Source organism: Hyla sarda, chromosome 6, assembly GCF_029499605.1.
Source record: "Hyla sarda isolate aHylSar1 chromosome 6, aHylSar1.hap1, whole genome shotgun sequence".
Classification (NCBI taxonomy): Eukaryota; Metazoa; Chordata; class Amphibia; order Anura; family Hylidae; genus Hyla; species Hyla sarda.
This window is the reverse complement of record NC_079194.1, coordinates 153,278,646-153,293,954: the sequence shown is the minus strand read 5'-3', so window position 1 is coordinate 153,293,954 and position 15,309 is coordinate 153,278,646. Positions and strand designations below refer to the sequence as shown.

General features: G+C 42.6%; 1 protein-coding gene across 1 annotated transcript; it reads right to left on the bottom strand.

The window, feature by feature from the left end:
- Positions 1 to 473: 473 nt before the first annotated feature.
- IL17C (interleukin 17C) lies at positions 474 to 2,178 on the bottom strand. Its single transcript, XM_056525581.1, has 3 exons — positions 2,036 to 2,178; positions 1,269 to 1,603; positions 474 to 849 (listed from the first exon to the last, which is right to left on the bottom strand). Exons 1-3 carry the CDS (start codon positions 2,045 to 2,047, stop codon positions 612 to 614), a joined length of 585 nt encoding a protein of 194 aa, XP_056381556.1. The 5' UTR covers positions 2,048 to 2,178; the 3' UTR covers positions 474 to 611.
- Between the last annotated feature and the right edge of the window lie 13,131 nt (positions 2,179 to 15,309).

The following is a 15,309-nucleotide window of genomic DNA, read 5'->3' as shown; positions in this document are numbered from 1 at the left end:
ACAATTAAAAACCTGAATGTGTGAACACACCCATTATGGTAATAAGTGACATTATTAAAGTATCCTTTCATTGTGTTTCCTAAAATGGAGATCACACTGCGGGACTTTGGGTGTTAGCAGATAGTGGGAATTGAGTTATTACAAATGGCGCTGATCACTGGGGGTTAATAAATGTAACATGATATATACATAATGAGTCAATGTAGAATGGATTCGACCGGCAAATCATTTGGGATGAAAATCTACTATACAGGCAGAACAATAAGAATTCTTTTTTGTCTCAGGGTTTTTAAAATACAGGTTCACGTTAGATCAACACTTATAGCGGGAATTGCTTTACTGGCTATTCCCCATTTGAACAATCATATAGCTGTGAATTAAAACACTCCCAAGGGGGCCTTACATAATCTGATGAGATCAGCCCCTACAGCTGTAGAGAGTCAATTTAAAATATTTAGGTGATTGTCTTATACGCAACTTCTCCTGAATACATTCTGGAAAGTGACAATAAGACTTGTAGTGTTCTAAAACAAACAAACTTAGTGTGACATAGTCACGACAGGGTGTCTAGTTAGGCTGTAGGATCAGGTCTCCATAGGAGCTGGTTAGTCCTAGTAACGTGGCACAGAGCAGGTGCATGCCACTGGAACACTTATGTATTCCAAGGTGAAGGTGGACAAGGTTGGTTCATACGGACAGGTCTTCTTGCGTAGCACCAGCATCATCTGCTTGACCAGTACAGAATTCAGGGAGGACGTCTCCTGTCCAGTTTCGGAACTGATGCAGTGATTGCAGAGACAGTGAGCGAATGCCAACTTCTGTGGATACCGAGTCTCATCAGTGTCAATCCTGTGAACATAAAAGGTGGAGGTCAGTGAGATGTAGGAGAAACAGTGATCACCTGACTGGCCAGCTTTATCAAAAATAGACATATACTAGTCCCAGCTGCTCTCTTTTAGGCACCTCTTCAGCTACAGCTCTCAGCAGGCTTTGACAGACTTCATTGAGTCTACACACCAGGGGTATCAAGGCTTGTAAATGACCTGCCATAGACCAGACAGAGGCTAAATCTTACATAGAAGACCCTCCAGCATGGAAATAGACCATTGACAAGCCCAAAACCAGATAGGTATCCTGTGATCAAAGCTAATTGATGTCAATAACACTATATACTACTACCCAATGCCAGTCTACAAGCCACTAAACCCTCTACTATAAAGTCATGTTTTTGAACATGGTTTATACTGAATTCCAAGAAGGATACGTACCGGTAGGTCCATGGTGAGATGGAACGCTCATTCATAGCTTGTCCACTTTCCAAAGTCATAAAATCTGGACAGGAGTCTACTGATGCTCTTCTGCGTCTTTTCCTTCTCCTCTCAGCGCTCTCCAGGTGGTTCACAATGTTCACTGCTGAGTATTTGTCCCAACGCATTTTGCTGCTAACGAAATGATTCACAACCTCTGATGGGGAACTTTCCAGCTCTTCTTCACTAAAGCAGTAGATACTCTCTGGGTGATGGCGGACAGGATGGTGCTTGTTGAACTTATGCTTTGCATAGCAGACACTGACAGAGCAAACTGACAATAATAGGAAGACCCACTGGAAAAAGCAGAAATAATAAAATGAATAGAAAGGAACAGCTTCCCCAAATACATTGATTTCTGTTGTTGAAAAGTTCAGTGGATTCTCTACATCTCAACACCACAAACCTACCAATTTAAAGTGTATTACATGAACAGAGTACATTACTAGAAATCTAAAATATTTATTATACAAAATATATATTAAGATATTTAGCTGAAAATATTTCTATGGTGCAATACAACCTGCTGCCTCTAGAGGTCTATATAGCTATATTGCTGTCTTTGCTAAACAGAACAGACTTGACTGTATCAGAAGATTGTCAGCATCATTCCTGAACAGGCTTCATCTGCTTTATGTGCAGAAACCAAATATATTTCAGGCTATGGTCATTTTGCTAAGCATTGCTCTAGCTGTACTGATAAAATAGCAGGACAGTGATCTGCTTACCAGAGTTTGCATGGTTGTTGCTGTCTATCCCCTGAGTCTTGCTGGGTACAGCAGGTGGAATATTCTATCTTGGTATTGGATGCTTATTGCTTAGCTGAATTCTGCCTTGGTCCTTGCACGCTGACATTTTATATACAAACCTGAATCCTCCCTTGGAAAATCCAGGTAAGGACAGAAAAGTCTCCACCTCCTTACGTAAAAGGAAGTTTGATTTTACACTCATCCTACTTCCTTGTCACTTGCAGGTAGAGCTATGGATAAGAGAACTCACTGCATTCCATTCACTGCCTGCAACCTCCTCGTCTATTTATAATTCAGCTGAACTTTTTTTTTCCCTTTCTTCTACAAGCAGGTTGCAAATCTCTGTAATGCCTGCAGGTTGCACTGTCCCCTACCCATCCTCCATGTAGTGACCGTGGGAATCCAGCACTGAGAATTTCCTATCAAATGACTCTTGCTGCAAGACAAAGGATGAGGACATTTTGGTTTGTAAAATGATGCAATAAAAAGAAAAAACTAAAGCCAAAAAGTATGAAAAAAATCTCTCTCTCTAAATGTATATGTGTACAATGGCCCCACAAGTTACAATATTACTGGGTTCCAGGGTGACCATTGTATGTTGAGAACATAACTTAAAAACATTTAAAAATAAAAATCTGGTAATTGGTTCTGAAGATCAAAAATGGCATCCAACCCCCCCCCCCCCCCCACATTAGACTGGCAGTATAGTTCCCCCCACATTAGGTTGGCAGTATAGTTCCCCCACATTAGGTTGGCAGTATAGTTCCCCCACATTAGGTTGGCTGTATAGTTCTCCCACATTAGGTTGGCAGTATAGTTCCCCGCCCCACATTAGGTTGGCAGTATTGTTCCTCCACATTAGGTTGTAGTTCCCCCACATTAGGTTGGCAGTATAGTTCCCCCACATTAGGCTGGCAGTATAGTTCCCCCACATTAGGCTGGCAGTATAGTTCCCCCCCCCCACATTAGGTTGGAGGTATAGTTCCCCCCACATTAGGTTGGCTGTATAGTTCCCCCACATTAGGTTGGCAGTATAGTTCCATCACATTAGGTTGTAGTTTCCCCACATTAGGTTGGCAGTATAGTTAACCCACATTAGGTTGGCAGTATAGTCCCCCCCACATTAGGCTGGCAGTATAGTTCCCCACATTAGGTTGTAGTTCCCCCACATTAGGTTGGCAGTATAGTTCCCCCACATTAGGTTGTAGTTCCCCCACATTAGGTTGGCAGTATAGTTCCCCCACATTAGGTTGTAGTTCCCCCACATTAGGTTGGCAGTATAGTTCCCCCCACATTAGATTGGCAATATAGTTCCCCCACATTAGGCTGGCAGTATGTTTCCCCACATTAGGTTGTAGTTCCCCCACATTAGGTTGGCAGTATCTTCCCCCACATTAGGTTGGCAGTATAGTTCCCCCACATTAGGTTGGCAGTATGTTCCCCCACATTAGGTTGGCAGTATAGTCTCCCCCCCCCCTCCAAATTAGGTTGGCAGTATGTTCCCCCACATTAGGCTGTCAGTATAGTTCCCCCACATTAGATTGGCAGTATAGTTCCCCCCACATTAGGTTGGCAGTATAGTTCCCCCACATTAGGTTGGCAGCATGTTCACCGTCATTAGGTTGGCAGTATAGTTCCCCCCACATTAGGTTGGCAGTATAGGTCCTCCCACATTAGGTTGGCAGTATAGTTCCCCCACATTAGGTTGGCAGTATGTTCCCCCACATTAGGTTGTAGTTCCCCCACATTAGGTTGACAGTATAGTTCCCCCACATTAGGTTGTAGTTCCCCCACATTAGGTTGGCAGTATGTTCCCCCACATTAGGTTGTAGTTCCCCCACATTAGGTTGGCAGTATAGTTCCCCCCACATTAGGTTGGCAGTATAGTTCCCCCACATTAGGTTGGCAGTATAGTTCCCCCACATTAGGCTGGCGGTATAGTTCTCCCACATTTAGTTGGCAGTATAGTTCCCCCACATTAGGCTGGCAGTATTGTTCCCCCACATTAGGTTGGCAGCATGTTTGCCCACATTAGGTTGTAGTTCCCCCACATTAGGTTGGCAGTATCTTCCCCACATTAGGTTGGCAGTATAGTTCCCTCCCCCCCACATTAGGTTGGCAGTATGTTTCCCCACATTAGGTTGGCAGTATAGTCCCCCCCAAATTAGGTTGGCAGTCTGTTCCCCCACATTAGGCTGTCAGTATAGATCCCCCACATTAGTTTGGCAGTATAGTTCCCCTCACATTAGTTTGGCAGTATAGTTCCCCCACATTAGGTTGGCAGTATAGTTCCCCCCACATTAGTTTTGCAGTATAGGTCCTCCCACATTAGGTTGGCAGTGTAGTTCCCCCACATTAGGTTGGCAGTATAGTTCCCCCACATTAGGTTGACAGTATAGTTCCCACACATTAGGTTGTAGTTCCCCCACATTAGGTTGGCAGTATGTTCCCCCACATTAGGTTGTAGTTCCCCCACATTTAGTTGGCAGCATAGTTCCCCCACATTAGGTTGGCAGTATAGTTCCCCCACATTAGGTTGTAGTTCCCCCACATTAGGTTGGCAGTATAGTTCCCCCCACATTAGGTTGGCAGTATAGTTCCCCCACATTAGGTTGTAGTTCCCCTACATTAGGTTGCCAGTATAGGTCCCCCACATTAGGTTGGCAGTATAGTTCCTCCACATTAGGTTGGCAGTATAGTTCCCCCACATTAGTATGGCAGTATAGTTCCCCCACATTAGATTGTAGTTCCCCCACATTAGGTTGGCAGTATGTTCCCCCACATTAGGTTGTAGTTCCCCCACATTTAGTTGGCAGTATAGTTCCCCCACATTAGGTTGGCAGCATAGTTCCCCCACATTAGGTTGGCAGTATAGTTCCCCCACATTAGGTTGTAGTTCCCCCACATTAGGTTGGCAGTATAGTTCCCCCCACATTAGGTTGGCAGTATAGTTCCCCCACATTAGGTTGTAGTTCCCCTACATTAGGTTGCCAGTATAGGTCCCCCACATTAGGTTGGCAGTATAGTTCCTCCACATTAGGTTGGCAGTATAGTTCCCCCACATTAGTATGGCAGTATAGTTCCCCCACATTAGGTTGTAGTTCCCCCACATTAGGTTGGCAGTATAGGTCCCCCAACATTAGGTTGACAGTATAATTCCCCCACATTAGGTTGGCAGTATAGTTACCCCACATTAGGTTGGCAGTATGTTCCCACACATTAGGCTGGCAGTATAGTTCCCCCCACATTAGGTTGGCAGTATAGTTCCCCATATTAGGCTGGCAGTATAGTTCCCCCCACATTAGGTTGGCAGTATAGTCCCCCCCCATTAGGTAGGCAGTATAGTTTCCCCACATTAGGTTGGTAGTATAGTTCCCCCACATTAGGTAGGCAGTATAGTTTCCCCACATTAGGTAGGCAGTATAGTTTCCCCACATTAGGTTGGCAGTATAGTTCCCCCACATTAGGTTGGCAGTATAGTTCCCCCACATTAGGTAGGCAGTATAGTTCCCCCACATTAGGTTGGCAGTATGTTCCCCCACATTAGGTTGGCAGTATAGTTCCCCTGCTCATTGCTCCCCCCCTTTCCCCCTGCTTTTTCTATTTTTCATATTTCCTTACCTGACCGCGCTCGGCAGACTCAGGTTATGTGGCGGGTCTTGTGGGCTGTGTGGATAATATGACGAGTGACGTCTCCTGGGGCTCCTCTGTGCGGCGTCAGGGACGTCACTCATCATTTACTGCAGCCGCGGCCGCTACAGGGCACAGTTTTCTTCATTACACTGGACTGCTAAACATAAGCAGCCAGAGCTGCAGGGAATGATGAGTGACGTCCCTGATGCCACGCAGAGGAGCCGTAGGAGACGTCACTCGTCATATTATCCACACAGCCCACAAGACTCACCACATTACCTGAGTCTGCCAAGCGCGGCCAGGTAAGGAAATATGAAAAATAGAAAAAGGAGGAGGAGAAGTGTCCGGGCCCGCAGGACCCACCGCTGGTCACTGGTTTATAGTGGCCGCGGCCAGGCTGCTGATGTTTAACAAGCAGCCAGCGCTGTGGCCACTTTAAAAGCAGCTAGCAGGAGGGGCCTCCTGGGGGATGGGGGCCCCAGGCAGTTGCCTGGTTTGCCACGCCCTAACGACGGCCCTGCCCGCAGGGTTCCCCCTGGGGGATGGGGGCCCTGGGAAATTGCCCGAATTGCCCCGCCTTAACGCCGGCCCTGTGTACAGTACACGCAATGTCCTATAAAAGTAATATGGAGCCGCCCTTACTTGGTGTCCAAAGGAGCATCTAACTGTGGCACAGGTAAAGAGTACAGAACATGTAGTACCTCCTTGTACTTTAGGAGGCGCTATCAGGCGCTATCAGGCGCTATCAGACAGTCAGTCTTCAGTAATACAGGTATTTTACCAGTAAAAAGGTATGTTTCGCAGATCTGGACTGTCCTTACCATTGTACAGTATATTGAGTATGTTGATTAAAGGGATCCATTTCTTTCATCACATTTTTTCTTGACAAACTTTTATCAGCTATTTCTCTTTCTGGGAAGGTTAATGACTTCCCAAATATACAGGTTACAGGGAGCTTGGTGGTCTCAGATTCCCAATGCCAATATTATAAGTATTATAGGTACATGTCCTGGCCTCACTGCAGGTCTCATGGCCAAACCTGACAGGTGCTAGTTCAAGTCATCAGACCCACAAGCCTATAATACCCCTTTGTGAAACCGGACTAAGACTGTCTGTGTTGACATCTGCTTGGGTCAGTATGTGTTGTTTATTATACATTGGTGTCAATAAAAATACACTGTTAGGTGTTGGAAAACCTATACGATATTTAGTCCAGAGGAAAGACTGGATAGAGTGTCTGTTGTATCCTGCAAAGCCCTCTAGGCCCGTTCTACCCACCATTTGTAGACTAGTCACTGCTGTGCAGGACCCTAAGGGTCTATTCACACGTACAGTATTCTGGGCAGATTTGATGCGCAGGATTTTCTGCTGCAGATTTCAATGTAAACTAAATGAACACAGCTTCAAATCCTGCGCATCAAATCTGCCCAGAATACTGTACGTGTGAATAGACCATGAATGAACTGGGTGACAAGACTGGTAAGGCCTGTTATTGGCAAATGTAGATTATTAATCAGCTTTTTTACATACAGATGTATATAAAGGAATCATACAAGAATAGCAAATATATACGCTTTCTTCTAGAAAGCATCACACCCATCTGCTATTATAATATCACACACAACCCAAAAGCAGGAGTGCTACTGGTTTTGGGGAGATATGCCTCCAGTACTGGTTTAATCTGTAGACTTGTTATACATTTGTGGAGATTTCTTTTTAATTTAGGTAAAATTCTCTTAAAATGTAATACAACAGTATTACTAGTATTTAGTTGTTATACTGTATGTACCAGGTAAACTGGACCTAAGGAAGGTGTGAGCTTTATTGTTGCAGTACGTTGTCCTTTTTTGTGCTGGTGGTTAGAAAGTAAAAAGACTCGTATGGAATATTCTCTAGAACTCGTTGATTGTTTTTTTTTTAGCTTGGTCAGCAGCATTCCACTTCCATGGTTTTCTTGTACATTACATATTGGCCCATGCCAGTCCAGGCCATGCTACAGGACCTGGGTTGAGCAGCAGACTGCATACTACTTTCGTTATTTGTGCCTATGTTTTGCACAAGCAAAAAAGGATTAGTGAGCACTTTGTGATTGGTGGAAGGTTATTGATTTAATTGATAACATTTCCCTAGGGAGTGCACACTTTTTTATTTTTTTTTCCATACCACTGTTAAACAAAACAGGGCGTTAATGAAGTGGAATAATAATAAGCGTGACACCGCACAATGAGGGTGTTTTTTATGAAACAACTGTCATCCTTATGTAATCAGTTTAGAATTGTGGGGTTTTACATAAAAAATACATAGTCTACAGGAAGCTTATAGTTGTCATGATTAAACTGTTATTTTTTATTTGTTACTAGACTTGGTGGAGATGCCGCTGCCACACTGCACCATCCAACCTGTGATCTGACACTTATCCCCAGGGGTGGTGGTCAGGCACTACTCCCCCTTTACAGGAAACATTTGTTAAAATAATAGTTTGGTCGAACCAGGGAGAAGCAGGATCCATGATCTGGTTCCCTGGCTGTAAATCTATTGTAAGTGCATCATTAGGACACATTAACTATTGGATTATTAGTGGCTCCCGACATCACTGCTCGGTACCCACTGCTCTGTAATCACATAGTGTGAGATTAGGTAACCCCACTGCCTGGGTCTATATATAGGTACCAGACCTGGCAATCTGAGGCCAGATTGGCACCTAGTAAGAACGCCACAGGAGCAAACATAGGGCAGGTAAGTATTTTATATACAGTATATTAATATATGGGGGCAGAGTGTATAGTTAATTCATATTTGGGGCACAGAATATAACCAATTAATATATGGTGGCAGAGTATATAAGTAATTATATTATTAGTAATTATAAGTATTCATTTGTGGGGTTACAGTATATAAGTAATTCATATATGGGGCACAGTATATATTCATTTGTGGGAGGCACAGTATATAATTTATATGTTAAGACAGTATATTAATTTATGGGAACACCATATATAATTCATTTTTGGCGCACAGTATTATGGACCACAGGTTTTTCCGTTTTTTCACTTTCATTTTTTCCTCATCACCTTCTAAAAATCATACGCAGTGCACGTTTCGGTAAAAATGACACCATATATTTATTCTGTAGGTCCATATGGTTACAATGATGCCCAATTTATATAGGTTTTCTTTATTTTACTACTTTAAAAAAAATGCATCAAAAATTAGTATGTTTAAAATTGTCCTCTTCTGACACCAAAACTCTTTTATTTTTCTGTATACAGGTAGTATGAGGGCTCATTTTTTGTGCTGTGATCTGAAGTTTTTATCGGTGTCATGATTGTTTTCATCTAACATTTTGATCACTTTTCATACATTTTGTAGGGTATACAAAGGGACCAAAAATTCGCAATTTAGGACTGTGGAATTTTTTTTACGTGTACGCCATTGACCGTGTGGTTTAATTAATCTTATATTTTTATAGTTCGGACCTTTACACACACGACGATACCACATATGTTTATTTTTATTATGTTTATATATTTTTTATATGGAATTTGGGAAAAGGGGGGTGATTTAAACTTTTAATAAGGAAGGGGTTAATGTATGTGTTATTCTTACACTTTTAGGAGGGATCTTTTGATTACTCATACAGATCAATGTGGTTCCATAGAACCACATTGATCTGTGTGCTCTGCGTTCGATTGATAAAGCCTGGTCCTGCCAGGCAACAGCCGACACAGGAACAGAGGTAAGCCCTCCGGCTACCTCAGAAGTGGATCGCCCCCCGCAATCGCACTGCCGGGGGGGGGGGGCGATCCACCCCACTGGACCACCAGGGAGCAGTTAAAGGTACATTTAGATGCTGCTGTCAGCTTTCACAGTGGCAATCTAAAGGGTTAATAGTCGGCCGCGGCAATTGCCGCAAGTCGGCTATTAATGCCAGCCCGTCGACTATTAGGGGGTACAGTGTTACTAGAGGACACAGTGTATAGTAGTAGTATATTCAAAGAATACAGTGTTTGACAGTATTCTATTCATAGGGTACAATGACTGTTAGTGTAATGTTAAGAGGGTAAAGAACTTGGTAGTATTCTATTCAGAGGGCACAGTGGGTGTCAGGGTTATATTCAGAGGGCACAGTGGGTGTCAGGGTTATATTCAGAGGGCACAGTGGGTGTCAGGGTTATATTCAGAGGGCACAGTGGGTGTCAGGGTTATATTCAGAGGGCACAGTGGGTGTCAGGGTTATATTCACAGGGCACAGTGGGTGTCATGGTTATATTGATTTTTGTCTTCACATAGGGGGTAAGGATCTACTGACAAAGTGAGAAGCCAATGATGTCTAGGTGTCACATAAGTCTGCAGAGGGAAGATGTAGCTGGAAGAAGTCACAGTAGTTTGGACCAAATAAAGAAGAAAAGGAAAGACAATAGAGAAGACCTTATCTGTAAGTCTCTGATATTGTCGATTCTGTGTCCTATCAGTGCTGTAGTCACATGTAGGATGTAATTTCACCTGGTACAAACTTCTATAGCACTTTATCCTCACTTGACAATTTGTATATTTGATTACTAGCTGAGTCCCTGGCGCTGCCAGGTTTTTCCTACCTTATCCTTGTGGGGGTGGGGGAGGAAAAACAACAAAGGAGGAAGCTTTTGCCCTCATATCTAATCCCTAAATCCTGACCCCATATCCCCTCCTCATATTCCGACCTCATATTTTGTTCTCATATCTCGACCCCATATCCCGTCCTCATATCCCGTCCTCAGGTGGGGCTGTGTTGTGGTAAAGATATTGTAAACTGAAAACAAAAGGGGTGTGGCTTAAAAGGTGGGCATGTCTTTGTGAGATGGGACATGGCATGCAGGGAAGGTGTGGCTTAACAGCCGGACTGTATACTTGCATGGGACTTGAAACAAAAAAAACTCCTTCACATATGGGGGCAGGTTAGGTGTTAATTTAACTATTATATATTTTTACTTGACATATAAGTAACATGTGACCAAGTATTATCGAAATATCGCCAGCCTTTTGGAAGTTATGCAGTAATTATTTCCCATAGACTTGTATGAGACGTTAAATAAAAACCCAGACTCTCACAACTGGGGGTGTGTAAGGGTTAAATCACCTATCCTATGTTTGTTGTTGACATATAAGTAACATGTGTGCAAAGTTTCATGTTAATATCTTTAGCGGGTTGTAAGTGATGCTGGAACATACACACATATATGCACACACACGTTGAATTTTATATATATAAATTACAGTAGAAATAATTTGCTGCAACGCACTACAACGGGGGTGTCTGTCACACCAAGTAGGGAACCTTCATATCTCTTATCATGTTGATAGGGGTTAATACCTCTTAAAAATGTGCTCATATTTTTGGACTCAAGAGGAGATGTTTACTGTGCTTGGGGAGAAGATGGCTAGAAGGGTGGAGGAGTGTTTAAACTAGGGACTGGGGGGAGGGAACCTACAGCAAAGAGGGGGAACATAGTGTAGATATAGAGGGGGGACTTATTAATATTCCTAGGGGTGGAGCGGAGGGAGGGATTAGAATAGTTAATAGGGATAGGCTTCAAAGGAAGATAAAAACATACACCTTTGAATTGCATGTTGACTAATGCCAGAAGTCTGACCAATAAAACTGAGGAACTGGAGTGGTTGATGTCTAAGGCGGATTGAGGACTGGGAGGTCAACATACAGGGTTATAGTCTATTCAGGAAGGATCAGACAAATGGAAGGGGGAGGAGTCTGTCTTTATATAAAGTCCAATCTGAAGGCCGCACTACGGGAGGATATATGGGAGGGAAATTATAATGTATGGAGATAAAAATAAAAAAAATTCTGATAGGGGTTTGCTGTAAGCCACCAAACATAATGGAAGAGGCAGAAGATCAATTACTGAGGCAAATAGACAAGGCAGCAAATCAGAATGAGGTGATAATAATGGGGGACTTTAACTATCCTGATATAAACTGGGAGACTGAGGGGGAGATTCATCAAAATCTTTGCAGAGGAAAAGTTGCTGAGTTGTCCATAGCAACCAATCAGATCGCTTCTTTCATTTTTCACAGGCCTTTTTAAAAATTAAAGAAGAGATCTGATTGGTTGCTATGGGCAACTCAGCAACTTTTCCTCTGCACAGGTTTTGAAAAATCTCCCCCGGAGTCCTGTGAAACAGGTTTCTGACTATAACTAAAGACAATTATCTGTCCCAAATGGTACAGAGCCCGACCAGAGGGGGCACCCTACTAGACTTAATATTAACCAACGTACCTGACAGAGTAACTAATGTGCAAGTAGAAGGACACCTAGGAAATAGTGACCATAATATAATACATTATAACTTGTTCTTTAATAAGGGAACCTCTCGAGGGGCCACAAAAACAACGAACTTTAGGAAGGCAAAGTTCGATCAACTCAGAGAAGCCCTTAATAATATAAAATGGGATAATGTCCTCAAAAACAAGAATACTGACACTAAATGGGAGACTTTTAAAAATATCTTAAATTCTCACTGTAAGATGTTTATACCTTATGGGAATAAAAGGGTCAAAAAAAAAGAAAACCAATATGGATAAATTAAAATGTTAAGTGGGCAATAAATGACAAAAATAAAGCATTTAAACTACTAAAACAGGACAGCAGTGAAGAAGCATTAAAAAGCTATAGAGAAAAATGTAAAATACATATAAAAAAAAAAAAACAGATAAAAGCCGCAAAATAGAGACAGAAAGGAATTAAGTAATGTAATAGACAGACCCCTATTTTTAATATTTAAGGACTCTATAGTAACAGGGACTGTTCCCCAGGACTGGCGCATGGCAAATGTGGTGCCAATATTTAAAAAGGGGACAAAAGGTGACCTCGGGAATTATAGACCTTTTAGTTTAACCTCCATTGTATGTAAATTGTTTTAGGGTTTTCCAAGGGATGCTATTTTGGAGTATCTTGATAAAAATGAATGTGTGACACCATATCAGCATTTTGTCGGCGCTGCTCGGATGGTGCAAAAATGTGGATGGTACCCAGAGTATTATGTAACAATATTTTATTGAAACACATACAATAGGGGGTACAGACAGGACAAGACGCGTTTCGGGAGTGAGCCCTCCCTTTCTCAATTGTGGACATATGCAGTGACTGCATATGTCCACAATTGAAAAAGGAAGGGCTCACTCCCGAAACGCATCTTGTCCTGTCTGTACCCCCTATTGTATGTGTTTCAATAAAATATTGTTACATAATACTCTGGGTACCATCCACATTTTTGCACCATCCGAGCAGCGCCGACGAAAAGGGTTTTTTCCTGTTTCTTCATACCGTACTTTGTTCCAAGACCTCTGCCGATCCCTGCGAGGACATCGTCCGCAACCCGCAGGCTGCAGCTCCGGACTTCCGCTCACTACCCCAACACGGAGGGGTTACATGCATGAACCCAAGGTTCACTCAAGGTGAGCATACTACTTAATCCTTCGCTTTAATACATATCATCGGAATTACACGAGGCGCCGTCCTCCTTCTTTTGCTTTTCTATTTTACACCATATCAGCATGGCTTTATGAGGGATCGGTCCTGTCAAACTAACCTAATCAGCTTTTATGAGGAGGTGAGCTCCAGACTGGACCAGGGGCAATCGCTGGATGTCGTATATATCTGGATTTTTCCAAAGCATTTGATACGGTTCCACATAAAAGATTGGTGCATAAAATGAGAGGGATCGGGCTGGGGAAAAATGTGTTCAAGTGGGCAAGTAACTGGCTCAGTGATAGGAAACACAGGGTGGTTATTAATGGTACTTATTCTGATTGGGTGACTGTTCATAGTGGTGTACCACTGGGGTCAGTCTTGGGTCCTGTCCTATTTAATATATTCATTAATGACCTTGTACAGGGTTGAAGAGTAAAGTAGTAGTATTTTCAGATGATACTAAACTCTGTAAATCGGTAAACACTATAGAGGACAGTGCACTGTTACAAATTGATCTGGATAGTTTGGAGGTTTGGGCTGAGAAGTGGCAGATGAGGTTCAACACTGATAAATGTAAGGTAATGCACATGGGAAAGAAAAATCCTGGCTGGGATTATGTATTAAATGGGAGCACACTTGGGGCGACTGACATGGAAAAGGACTTAGGAGTCTTAGTTAATAGTAAATTTAGCTGTAGTGACCAGTGTCAGGCCATGTTTTTGCCTGCGGCGGGAAACCGCATACGGCCGAAAAAGCAGCCGACCGGAGGCTGCGGTTCACTCCGGTCGGCTCATAGAAATACATTAACTACGGTTAACGTATATGGCTGAGTGCGGGTGCCGCAATTAAACCCCGCCCACCCCTCCTCCCAGCCGTATACGGGAACCGTAATGACAAACCATAGTGTGAACCCAGCCTTATCATGCTTTTTTTTTTTGCTCCAATTATTCCAAGTAATGTATTCTGTTACTGTGAAAACTCCCTGTCCACTATTCGTGCTGTGTTCTCCTTGGTGTCAGTCCTAGCTGCTGCTTTAATTAATGTCAGTGATTAGGATTTGTCATATAGTAACACAATGGAATAACTGTGACCTACCACTTGGCATTTCCACATACCTGGAGCCAGGCCTCCTCTGCCTCATGACAACACTTCCTAAGGGCAGAGTAATTTGTATAATGAGGGACTGCACTGCAGGCGGCTTTTATGCTTAACTATAAATAGAAGACAAGTTTTGGATCTTGTAATCTATGTTCCATTCAAATATTGGACAGGACCTATTATAAATAAAACCATGAACCTCTGGTATTAGATATTAGTATTCTATTATATGTTCTGCATGCTGCCTCTAGGTGGAGCTCCTCTTACAGTCAATTATCAATACTTCTCAAGAGGACCACAATAAGTCTGCAGCTACAGATATAACACAACTAGGGATGTCATTTGGAACCTGCAGGGATTGTTACAATGTATTACTGATTAATTATGGAGATGAAGGTTAATCTGAAACGTTTCACATAGTTATACAGAGCATAAAAAAAACACGAGAACCACACAACAAAAAACCCTCAGGGCTGTGTGTTTAAGGCTATATTTACACGGCAGAATTTCTGCGAGCGGAATTCCGCATGTGGCTTACAAATCAAATTAAAGCCCAGTAAACTTCAATGGGATTCCGCACTCCCATTCACACTTCATAATTTCCGCATGCTGATTCTGCACAAGCCCGAAACCACCCAAATGACATGGAAATGTGGAAATTCTGCTGTGTGATTACAGCCTAAGACTAGGTTTCCACACAGGTTTTTTTCTGGCGTTTTTTTTTTGGGAAAACCATCACTGCAGTTTTTGAGCCAAAGTCAGAAGTAGATCCAGTAGGAAGGAAAAGTATAAGTCCTTCCTTTATATTTCCCATTCCTTTTGAATACACTGGCTCAAAAACAAAAAACACTGGTAAAAACCTGTGTGAAAGGCTAGCCTTTGGTTGGGTTCACATGTAGTATTTTGGTCATTATTTTTAGCAAAAACTAGGAGTGAATCCAAAACGCAGAGGAGAAAGGTGGCGATCATTTCCATTATTCTTTTCCCTTGTTTGTGCCTTTTGATCAGCTTGTGACACAAGGCTCTTACTTTTTCTTCTGCGATGTGTGAGCAATTC